The 12,688-nt window shown below is 32.4% G+C and overlaps 1 protein-coding gene and 1 long non-coding RNA gene across 3 annotated transcripts; both read left to right on the top strand.

Annotated features, from left to right (window-relative positions):
• Nucleotides 1-8,948: 8,948 nt before the first annotated feature.
• On the top strand, nucleotides 8,949-12,045 carry LOC123005183. 2 transcript variants are annotated; one of them, XM_044398838.1, is made up of 3 exons: nucleotides 8,949-9,001; nucleotides 11,379-11,608; nucleotides 11,664-12,045. In XM_044398838.1, the coding sequence occupies exons 1-3, from the start codon at nucleotides 8,985-8,987 to the stop codon at nucleotides 11,873-11,875; spliced, it is 459 nt and encodes a 152-aa protein (XP_044254773.1). In that variant the 5' UTR covers nucleotides 8,949-8,984; the 3' UTR covers nucleotides 11,876-12,045. The 2 variants fall into 2 exon arrangements, 1 of the variants encoding a protein (XP_044254773.1); XR_006412732.1 differs by lacking the exon at nucleotides 8,949-9,001 and having other exon boundaries at nucleotides 9,015-11,608.
• A 69-nt stretch (nucleotides 12,046-12,114) lies between these two features.
• On the top strand, nucleotides 12,115-12,676 carry LOC123005185. Its single transcript, XR_006412733.1, has 3 exons — nucleotides 12,115-12,306; nucleotides 12,358-12,520; nucleotides 12,572-12,676. It is a non-coding gene; the product is annotated as an uncharacterized LOC123005185 (long non-coding RNA).
• Nucleotides 12,677-12,688: the final 12 nt, after the last annotated feature.

Genomic DNA, 12,688 nt, shown 5'->3' with positions numbered 1-12,688 from the left:
ATAGGAATAAATTGTTTTGCTGGTACTGCTTACTTTTTTCGGAAACTAAAACTCCATATAATTCAAGTGGTTATGACAATTTAAAAGAAGTTCATCGTGCATTGTTGAAACACGAAATTTTAAAGGAGCATACCCATTCGGCCCTAAAATTTAAACTATTCGGAAAACAAAATATCGTTAATGCTTTAGACAGTGCCGGACGAGAAGTTATAAATAAACATAACGAAACAGTAAAAGAAAATCGAAAGATGATTAAACATTTAATAAATATGATCATATTTTTGTCGACACAAGAATTAGCGTTTCACGGTAATGACGAAAGAATAAATTCGGATAACCAAGGAAATTTTAAAGAGTTAGCGAAATTTGCTGCGACTTTAGATGAAAATTTTTCTAAGTTTATAGATCCGTCTTCTGTTTTTACGGGATTATCTAAAACCATACAAAATGAATTAATTGATTCTGTAGCCAAAATTGTACTTCAAACAATACACAAAGAAATAAATAGTGCATCGTGTTTTTCGTGGGAAATAGATGAAACAACGGATATTCGTTGTTTTTCACAAATGTCTGTTATTTTTCGTTTTGTTCACGATGGCAAACTATTAGAGCGGTTTCTTGGGTTTTTAATGTTAGTGAAGGTCGAGCTGCAAATGACATTTTTAATGTACTGATTCATAATTTTTCAAATTTTAATATCGAAAAAAAATTAATTGCCCAAACATACGATGGATCCGCGGTGATGTCGGGGGAACTTAACGGACTTCAAAGAAAAGTTAAAACGKTAGCTCCACAAGCTCTTTTTACCCATTGTTATGCACACAAAATGAATTTGGTTTTGCAAGATTCCTGTAAAAGTATTAAAGAATGTAGAATTTTTTTCTAACGTATCGGGATTTTTTTTACAAAATCGACTAAACGAACCAACCTTCTTGACCAGATTTGTAAGAAAAGATTACCTAGTAACTCGGAAACTCGCTGGAAGTCTCGTATTGTAAAAACTTTATTTGATCACAGCATCTCGTTAATTGAAGTTTTTGATAACATTATAGAAAATTTGAACGAATGGGATGATCTTTCGGTAAGAGAATCCGTGGGTTTTTTATCAGCAAACGTCACAAAAGTGACCACTTTTATGACTAAATGACACAGGTAAAAGTTTTACTTTTCAGACATGGAGTAAAAACACTGTTTTCACGCCTAGGCGTGTTTACTTTTACTTGACACTTACTTTGACATTTATCACTGTTGTCTCTTTCTTGTCTCTTTCGCTTTTTCAGCATTTTCTGGAGAGGTACAAGGTAGATTATCAGCATTCGACATTTTGCACTATAAACTACACCAGTTATTCACCAGTTAAATCAATCAACACTTTCGAAATCTCAACACAAATTCCGAAACTGACGCGTGACGTTTGTTACGATCTTATTGCAAAGGGTCCTGATTATTGAGGTGATTTACTTGATTATTGGTGTGTTGCTCTTTTCGTTCCATCTGAATCGTTTGCAGATAAAATAGTATATGTTATTTGGAGTAAAAGTGAGTTTATGTGGCTCAGCTGAATCCATTTGCCTCACTCCGTTCGGCAAAATGAACGTTCAGCTTCGCCACATAAACAATCACTTTTACTCCTAATAACATAATCTACTATTAACCGATTTTGAGTTCATGTTTTTGCTTAACACTTTCAATTTTATATTCACTTACATCGATCCGGTTTTTGCGATAATTCAAACTAAATTATCCGATATAAAGTTTTGTAATGAAAGAATCAATTTGCTTTTGTCTTCTTTAAGAAAATTTCGATTTTTTAAACATATATTCTGATGTTGAAAAAATTTCACATACAAGGTGATTCTTTTAGGGCAAATATTAGAAACTTTTTAACTTCTAATGCAGATAGAAATTTGAAATTTTGTACACAACTCAAATCGACCAGTCTAAGTTCAATTAAATTATTTTCAAAACGGCTGAACTTCCGAAACTACGAGAAATTGGCGTCAACTTTAAAATTTTAAATGGTAATAACCACTTATTTTTATTGCATTTTTGAATTCTCCTCTCTCAACTGAGTAAAATGCACCTAGTTGTTAGTACTTATATGTCATAGTTTTTGTCATATGTCCATTTTTTTTTCAAAATTTGCATTTGCCGAGGTTCACTAAAAACATCACAGCTTTTGAACCTTTGCGAGTTTCCTAAAATTTTCAAAATTGTCAACTGTCAAATTGCAAAGCTTATATGATTTTTTGAAAATGATATTTAACATATAGCTATAACTCAGTTTTTCAAATAAAATGACCCCAATTTCTCAACGGCAATCGAAAGTACATCGATTTGTAGAAGGACTTTTATCAACATGTCCTATATCCATCTCTTACAGTTTCTGAAATAACACGAAAAACGTGTTTTTGTTTTTTATTTTTATAGTCAATCACGTAGGCTTTGGAAAATGATCAATACGTATTAAAGATTTAGTATACACAACACCCATCCGGAATTACGAAGAATTGAGGCAAGGATTGAGGCGGCATTTAATAATCTTTAACCAAATGAAATAATGGAATCCACTCAATCAGTTCACCCTCGAGTTTTGGACTGTTTGAAAATGGTAAACATATCGAACATCTGTATTAATTATGGTGTATCTTTATTGTATTTTACCAAAGCCTACGTGATTATATATAAAAATAAAAACAATAACATGTTTTTCGTGATTATTTTAAAAACTGTAAGAGATGGGTATAGGACATGTTGATAAAAGTCCTTCTACAAATCGATGTACTTTTGATTGCCGTTGAGAAAATAGAGTCATTTCATTTGAACTGAGTTATAGCTGTTTGATAATGATCATTTTCAAAAAATCATACTAGCCTTGCAATTTGACAGTTGACAATTTTGAAAATTCTAGAAAACTTTTTGAACCTTTGGTTATCAAATGCAAAAAAARTACTCACTTATCGCAAGAGGTTCAAGAACTGTGGTGTTTTGAATGAACCCCTGCAAGTGAAAATTTTGACCAAAAAATTGACACATGTCAAAAACTATGACAGATAAGTACTAACAACTAGGTAGATTTTACTTAGTTTAAAAAGGAGAATTCAAAAATGCAATAAAAATAATTGGTTACCATTTAAAATTTCAAAGTTGGCGCCAATTTCTCGTAGTTCCGGAAGTTCAGCCATTTTGAAAATAATTTAGTTGAACTCAGACTGGTTGATTTGGGTTGGGCACAAAATTTCAAATTCCTATCTGCATTAGAAGTTAAAAAGTTTCTAATGTAGGCCCTAAAAGAATCACCTTGTATACTTCCCCCACGTACAAAACGGCGTAAATCTGAATTAAATGATGACAGTGATATTATGATAAATAAAAAGCGTCTTTTTTGAAATTTTAGATTTGCTCATTAACCAAATTGAAACTCGATTTAAAGATATGTCCTCGCTTACTTTTTTGGAATTAGTTGACCATAATAAGTTCTCCAAATTTGATAAAAGCTTTCCAGAGAGACAATGTAACTCTTTGATTAGTATTTACAAAGACATTTTTAATAAGGAAAAATTAAAAGGAGAACTGCAAGNGATTTGCTCATTAACCAAATTGAAACTCGATTTAAAGATATGTCCTCGCTTACTTTTTTGGAATTAGTTGACCATAATAAGTTCTCCGAATTTGATAAAAGCTTTCCAGAGAGACAATTTAACTCTTTAATTAGTATTTACAAATACATTTTTAATAAGGAAAAATTAAAAAGAGAATTGCAAGTTTTATATTCCGATAAAACAATTTTTGGCAATTCATCAAACATAAAAGATATGGTAGAATTCATTTTTAAAAATGATATTATTAATGAAGTTTCGGAATTATATAAACTTTTTTGTATAATATTGTCTCTTCCACCAAGATCAGCTTCGGTAGAAAGAAGTTTTTCGGCATTAAAACGCATTAAAACATATAGCAGAAACACTATGTCGCAAACGCGTTTAAATAATTTATCAATATAAGGAATTGAACGAACATTGGTAAAAGAATTAATGAAAGATGACAATTTTTATAATAAAATTATAGATGACTTTGCGGCAGCTAAACCCCGTAGAATCGAATTAATCTATAAGAATCAATAATCTTTATTATCAGACACCATCAGGTACCACATTAGTTTGTAGTTTGCATGTTTTTAAGTATGTATTACTAAAATTTATTTTTGATTTGCAGTTCAAAACTACTCTGCATTGTGTTCTACCTTTTTACTTTATTCTATTATTTTTTAAATTTTGTTAGTATTAACAGAATAATATATTTTTGTTTTGTTTTTAGAGTTTATCTTTATTTTTCTTAACTACATATTATTGTTTTTTCTTTACTTTCATGTTCTGCAACTCCGTATTAGAATGAAAACTTAACTTTTTTATTGTTACTAATAATACGTATATTTCTTTTGTTCCTTAGCAAAACATTTTTCTCATGTTTTACCTTTCCCGATCCTTTCCTTTTCCTAGCAAAATATTTTTCTCATGTTTTACCTTTCCCGATCCTTTCCTTTTCCTAGCAAGAAGTGCTCTAAACCTCCTCGTGGTTTTTGCTGGGCGAATTAATTTTTTGTTTATTTTGTTTAATTTTTGATACACATTTACTAGCAATAAACATTTGTGTGACTTATTACAAATAACATTAGACTGAGAGCAAAAAATTAGTTTCGCTAATTAGAGCTATCCGTAAATTTGGCAGACCCATGATTCTTGATCACGAGCAAAAAACAGTAGATGTGAGTTTTTGTCGTCTGAAAAGAAAGTGATTTTGGGGTGCTACAGGGTGGTATTCTGGGCCCTTTATTATTGTTTATAGTGTACATATGAATCTCGTAAATTATGCGAATGACACCAGTTCACTATTCTGTGGGGAAAATATCCTTGATACAACCACAAAAATAAACCAACTCCTTCCACAATTACAAAATTGGTTTGATTGTAGCAATCTTCGAGGTAATGCTGATAAAACTAAATGTATTTCATTTCAACATAAAAAGGCGGATACATCAAAAAATTAATCGTTGAACAATTTTGGTTTCTTTTCTAAATTAGATCATAATACGAATTTTCTCGGCCTAGTACTTGATCAGAATCTGTCGGGGGAATTAAATATTGAATAATTCAATGGCGGGCGGTGCGGACGTGCCCACGTTAATTCTCGATGAAAGAGCTTGTAAATGCAAAAAGAAAGCAAATAATGGCCCAATTTGTAATATTTGTGCCGAAAAGTATAAGAAGTGTTGTGGTATCAACATTGGTGTTTCTTCAGCTTCGTCTGAAACCGAAATTACATCTGATATGGGCGGAGAATCAGCTGCCGCCATCGCTTTTTTACGAAGCCCATCTTTTGCAAAAATTGTGAGCAGTATCATAAAGTCAGAAACTGCTGCCCTATACTCTGAAATTGATAAGTTGCGTAACGAAGTAACTGTTCTCCGAGAATCTAACATTGAGCTGGTGAGTTTTTTAACTACTCGCCCAGTCAGTAACCCAGTACATGTCATATCAGCAGATTCCATCCATCTGGGAAACGCTATCTAAGAACAAGACTACACGTGTTTTCCGGTGTTTTCCAGGCCATGAACCTGCATTCCATTTTATTAGTATCAGCATTTTTCTTTGATTTGAATTAGTTTGAGATAATTCAACACTCTTACTGTAATCGCCGTAGAATAAAGTTGTTCTTTAAGTGTCAATAATTTTTCTTTTAAAAACAAAAATCCCTAATCAATCATCGCGATTGATATAACTTACACATCAAACATAACGCTCCGTTTTCATGTAATGAAGCTACTCTAAACAAAAACTTTGAAACTCAAAGTACGTCGAAAAAATTAATCATTTCTACAAAAAGTACGATAAGCGCGGCCAGCAGCAGAAAAGGCGATAGTTTTTTCTGTGACAACGTCGCCTGCAATAAACACAACGAATCTTAATTTTGATGTTCTCAATACAGCTTCGACGCATTCAAATAAAATTCTTTTTCAAAATGATTTCACTGAAGTAGTCAACAAAAGTCGTGCTCGAACCCCAAAAAACAATGCAACATCTACTCTACAGAAAAAACGATCTTATATGACAGGCACTGGAAAGTTTGATAATTCTAAAAGTAAAGCAGTTCCTCGTAAAGTCCACATATTTGTAGGTAATTTAAGTGTCAGCACAAATGAAGAGGATATTAATGCCTATTTTGTGTCAAAATTTCCTCAGCAGGAGTTTGATATTGAGAAGATGCCTAAACGCGAAAACGCTTTAGGTGTATCTTTTAGGGTCACTGCTGATGACAGCTTGCAATCAACACTTCTCTCAGATTCTTCCTTGTGGCCTGAAGGAACAAAAATCAAAAAGTTTACTTTTTACGCAAAAATCCAAAGCCAAGCCAAAACAACGCGGAGTCTACGTTCTCAGTCTACTACCAAAACGTCAGAAGCTTAAGATCTAAACTTAATGACTTTTACTGTGCCTGTTTGAGTGAAAATTATAGTGAGGTTAAATTAACGGAAACATGGTTGTCATCTAATATCTCCAGCCTAGATGTATTCGATGATCGATACGAAGTTTTCAGATGTGACAGAAGTGAAGCCAATAGTACTAAAGCCTTTGGTGGTGGTGTGCTCATCGCAGCTAGGAAAGATTTTAGTCCTTGTGAGGTGTCATGTGTTCCTGTGTTGAGCAAATTTTTGTAAATATGTATATAAACTCTTGTGAGGTAATAATCGGAGTTGTTTACTTGCCTCCCACTTCCGATGCAATAAAATACTGGTCATGTTGAATCTGTGACAAGTATCTGTAATCGCTTTACCAATGCGGATGTAAAAGTACTAGGTGATTATAACTTGCCCAATATCGTTTGCCAATCAGTTAACGATTTACCGGGATTTGTGCCTCTATTGTCGGTCAACAAAAATGTAGAAATTGTTGTTGATGGATTATCATCATGTTCATTAAATCAGTTTAGTAACATAAGGAATGTAAATGATAATGTATTAGACCTTTGTTTCTCAAACTATGATAATATGAATCTATCTATATGTGATATTGCCTTGTCTGTGATAGATGTGAATTATCCTCCTTTTGTTATTGAATGTGATATAGTCTGTGATATCTACAATAATTCTGTGATTCATAATTTAAAAGAAAAAAAAAACTTTAACTTATCCTGTCTAGTTTTATAAATCTTGTGAAAGATAAAAACGCTGCTCATAAAAAATATAAGGATTCCAAATTATGCAAAATTGATATCAAAAGTGCATACACTAACTACATTCAAAATGTTGATAGTGATTTAATTCACGCTCCAAGTAATATTTGGAAATTTATCCGCAAAAAAACAAATAACAATCAAATTGCTTTTCCAATGAAGTATGGTGAAGATTTATTTTCAACGCATCAGGAGATTTGTCAAGCTTTTAGTAATTATTTCTCTTCTGTGTTTGTTAAAAATCACAATACAAATTTTAATGTTTCTTATGAGTCATGTGTTAATGTGAAATGTCCATGTATCTGATGTTTACCAAGTTTTAAATAATCTAGACGTCAGTAAAGGAGCAGGTCCTGATGGTATTTCTCCTAAATTTTACAAAGAATGTAGTCAAGCACTGGCACTTCCCCTCCAATTAATTTTCAATTTGTCATTAAAATCCGGAATTTTTCCATCTGTTTGGAACGAAGCACATGTCGTCCCTGTCTCTAAATCAAGTAGTAAAACAAAAATGGAGAATTTCCGACCAGTTTCAATCTTATCTACTCCTTCAAAAGTTTACGAGTCCATAGTTTACAACAACATGTTTTCAAATTTTAAAAGCATTATCTCACCTAAACATGTTTTTTTTCGTAATCGGTCAACTGTGACAAATCTTTTAAGTTTTACTACTGACATTGTTAATGCTGCGAGTGAAAGCCTAGAGGTTCATGCTGTTTACACAGATTTCACCAAGGCATTTGACAAAATTAATCACCATATTCTATTAACTAAATTATCTGCTTACAGGATGTCAAGCAGTATGTTAAATTGGTTTCGCAGTTATTTGCTTCATAGAACTCAAATCGTTAAGTTGCACAATTATTTTTCAGATAAACAGCATCTACCCTCTAGGGTTCCCCAGGGCTCCATATTAGGTCCTCTCCTTTTTTCCATTTTTATTAATGACATATGCGAAAATTTTACAAGCAACTTAGAGTTATTCGCTGACGATTTATAGATTAATAAAGTGATAAGAAATTCTCAAGATATTTATAATCTACAACGAGATCTATGCTTATTGTCGCCCCAGTAAACACAAGCATTCTGGCCAGCATTAGGTTGACTGCTGGCACTGTTGGTAGTACGTTGGCAACATTTGCCATTGGAGTACCGGTGCATTTAAAGTGCACGATTTTCGGGAAAAAACTTAGTGGTAACAACCCTGCTATGGGCTATCGCTGGAAGTTTCTGGTCCTTGGGCCAGTGTTGGTACAATGTCGGCTCAGCAAACACGGTTTATGAACCGTTGTATTTTATAAAACAAATAAAAGTTTTCAAATTTGTCTAATCTAGAGTACATTATTCAACAAGTAACCAGTTTTCTTAACATTGTAACATTGTTACAACAAAACTTTGACATAGGTACTTTTATGTAATAACTTTTATTAATTAAATTCTTATTATACATATTTTTCAATGCATATTTCATATAGTGTCGTATAACAACTTTACGTTTGCAACAAAAATTGTTGCATTCTTTTTTATTCAATTTTTAAAGAAACCGCTGTTTTTTTTACAAGGTGCTGATTGGTTAGTTCGAAACCCGAATCTCTTGGGAGTTACGTTTTCGGCGCCGTCATTATTTTGTTCCCGCCTGCGCCTACCACCATCGCGCCATTACATTATTATTAATTTACTTAATTATTTTGTTGGTTGTCTTTCGTAAAGTAATAATAATAGTGATAGTGAGCTTTAAAAACTCAATCAATACGATGACATCTTCGCAAGGGTAAGTGATTAAACATTTGCATGTTTTTCGATCTGCGATTGATACTGCCTTGTTGTTTGAGGTTATGTTACGTTATATTTGCTTTTCTCGCGCCCATTTTAGTCATTTTCATTCGTTTATTCTAATCGTTTTCTTAAAAATTACAAGAAAAATGTCCGTTTTCAAACGAGTTAGCAAAAGTTATCGGTACAGACAAGTAAAAAAAAGTGTAGAAGATACGCTAGACTTGACTCAGAGAGAAATAGAATTAAATAATAAAGCAGTGAAAGCATCATCGTCAGTCTCATCGTCATCACATCTTTCCGAAAAAGTTCCTGTTAGTGAAAATCAAGATGGAAATGAATTTACACGAAATTTTGTTGTGTCTGAGATTTTGACAAAGGGAACTAGCCCTAACCACTGTCCTAACATTAAAATAGTGAGTTCGTCATCAACAGAATCGGATGATTCGGATGCAGAAGTATCTGATGATAACTCCAAACAAACGTCAGAATCTTTTTTAATTGATTGGTATTTTAAACATAATGTTACACAAGCTGCCTTAACTGATTTACTAAAATGGCTTGCCTTAAATCCCAATATATCCAATTTGCCTAAAGATGCCAGAACACTATTAAAAACCCCACGAAATGTTACATTAACTACAATGGGTAGTGGACAATTTTATAATTTTGGGTTAGAGAACGAGATTGTAAGAATTATTAAAAAATATGATGAAAGATATAATAGTAGAAATTGATTTTAATATTGATAGACTTCCGCTACACAAGTCTACAAAATCTTGCTTTTGGCCAATTTTAGGTAAAATAAATAATTTTAAAAATGAACCCCCTTTTGTAGTTGCAATTTTCTGTGGTGACAGTAAACCACCTTTGGAGCAGTTTCTAAAAGATTTTGTTACTGAGCTTATGAAGTGCTCACACGATGGCATTTACCTGGAAGATGAAGGCATTTATCTAAAAATAAAAGTTCGACCTTTTTGCTGCGATGCACCAGCTCCAGCATTTATTAAAAATGTAAAGGGTCATAACGGTTTTTACGGTTGTGATAGATGTTGCGTTAAAGGAGACTATAGCAACAGAAGAATGAGATATTTAGATCTTAATGCCCGATCAGAAGTGATGAAATGTTTGCAACAAAAGAAAATTCTGAACATCACAAAGGAGACACGCCACTGTCATTGCTAAATATAGGGCTTGTTACTTCATTCCCAATAGATTATATGCATTGCGTTTGTTTGGGGGTAAAGAGAAAATTAATTTTTGAATGGCGTGATGGAAAACAACATATAAAAAATACACAAAAAGCTATCTTAGATGAAAGAATGAATTTAGCAAGAAGCTATTGGCCAAGAGAAATGTTGAGTCGAAAGTCAAGATCGATTTCAAAAGCCGAATTGTGGAAAGCAACAGAATTTCGGCAGTTCTTATTATATATTGGCCCTGTGGTACTGAAAGATGTTTTACCAAAATATATGTACTGTAATTTTATGCTATTAAAATTTGCTGTGTCAATACTTCTTAGTCCATCTTTAAATAAGGAGTTCAATGAATATGCTCACAATTTATTAAAAGTATTTGTACGAAATTCGATTGAGATATACGGACAAGATTTTTGTGTTTATAATACTCATGCATTAATACATTTAGCCGATGATGCAAAAATGTTTGGTGATTTAAACAGTATAAATTGTTTTCCTTTTGAAAATCATTTAGGATACCTTAAAAGAAGGTTAAAAAAGCCCAACTTATCTCTGCAACAAATAGTGCACAGATTAAGTGAGAAATCTGTTAGGAAATGCGTGCAAAGTGAATCCAATATTGGATTGGTTTTTGTTAGTGGAAAATCTATTTCATCATTTTTTGATGTAAATGTAACTATTCAACCCGAAGATAAATTTTATAAAAGTTTGTTTTATAAAGAGTACACTTTGACGACAAGAAAATCTGACTCATGTGTATTTCTAAAAGATAATACGATTCTCAAGATATATTACATTCGCAAGCGACATGATTATATTGAAATTATTGGAAAATCTTTGTCGATCATTAAACCTTTTACGAATTACCCCACTGACAGTTCATTTTTACATATGTATGAAGTTTGTCTTGATGAAGATGCTCCGTTTTTATACCATGCCGTTAATCAGATTTTGTATAAAACTCTTTTAATTCCATTAGATCAAAATTTTGTTTGTATTCCATTTTTGCATTTAATATAATGTGAAAATGTGTTAAGATCAATTTTATCAATTTTTAAATCTTATTTCCATCTAAAAATTATGTTTTTGAGTAGCATTACATAATTATAAATATGGTAAGAAATTTATCTTTGAAAGTAACTTACCTACTGATATTTATTATTTTCAATCTTTTAGGCACAAATATTACGTTGTTGTCGAGTTTGCAGACGAAACTGAAGAAGGTGTTACCCCGGAAGCAATTATATCATCAACATGGATTATGAATCCAACGGAAAATCCCGTTTATTGTTTATGGCCAGGATACTTCAAATCCGAATGTGATAGGATTAAGGCCACCATAAATCATACTAGATTAATAGTCGAAAAGTGTGGCCAGTGTAGAGCAAATATTTTATATACAACAGGTAATGCCTTGAAGTGTTTTGTCAAAAATTCTTCGATTTTCTTCTAATTTTTTAGATAATTATCAAAAAGCTGTTAAAAAACTCGACCATTTAGAAACGCAGTCTTTTGTTTCACAAACAGAAGATGAAATTGAGAACGACGTCGTCACTTCGCAAAGAACGAAAAGGATCAAACGGCCTAATAAAATTTACGAAGACTACGAAAATATAAATTATGATTCAGATGACGATTTAATAGCGAAGCCACCTCCAGTAAAAAAAAATTAGTGTCTTCAGGTAAAACCACAGAGGCGAAAATGAAAATTTCCGTATAGTAGACAGATCTGATGAAATTAGTTTGGCAAGCACACTAACACTTGTACCCAGTTGTGGTTCTAGTAGTGCTGGTACTATTACTAGAACTACTTCTCCACGTGATTGTAATCAATGCAAACAAAATGAAGGTGGGTTATTAATGTAAATATGACGGGGCTCTATTAAATATATTTATCATTATTACTGCTTATATGAAGACCATTCTCACATCATTACAGACTATAAAAGACGATATGAAACATCTAATAAATATTAATGTTAATTATTGTAAGAATAGTAAAGAGATTGAAATTATTAATGCAGAAATCGAATGTTACAACACAAGAGAGGAGCTTCAAAACTTTAATAAAGAGTTGGGGAACATCGAGAAAATGTCGAATGTGGTTGGTATTTTTTTGAATATCAACAGTTTTATAAATGAACAAGATATACAGGTTTCAGCATTTCAAGTAATTGGGGGGAAAGATGCATCAGAGACAGTATATAGAATCATGACCAAAATTATATCCCATTCTCTTTCGCTGTCCTATAATTGGTCAGGAAAAAATAAGAAATATAACTTCTCCGAATTAACAAATGTTGTGAAAATGATAACTCGTGAGTACTGCTTTTAAGGGAATTTATTTTTTGTTGGCATGTGTTTTGAAGTTGCTGTCAGAAAAAATCCATTTGCACGCAATGCATCATCAAAGCAAATTGAGGATATAATAAAAATTTGGCTTAGAAACGCTGGGGACAGAAACGGCGGCAGAAATAAGCGTAAGC

This window comes from Tribolium madens, unplaced genomic scaffold (genome assembly GCF_015345945.1).
Source record: "Tribolium madens isolate multiple individuals breed KSU strain unplaced genomic scaffold, Tmad_KSU_1.1 Scaffold_20;HRSCAF=117;Tcas5.2_LG4, whole genome shotgun sequence".
Lineage (NCBI taxonomy): Eukaryota > Metazoa > Arthropoda > Insecta > Coleoptera > Tenebrionidae > Tribolium > Tribolium madens.
The sequence above is the reverse complement of the archived record's forward strand: the minus strand, read 5'-3'. Positions and strand labels throughout refer to the sequence as shown.

Bases quoted from the DNA above. Each gene is read 5' to 3' on its own strand.
- LOC123005183 (XM_044398838.1), top strand. The intron at 11,609-11,663 runs GTAATGCCTTGA...CTAATTTTTTAG, and splicing joins AAATATTTTATATACAACAG to ATAATTATCAAAAAGCTGTT.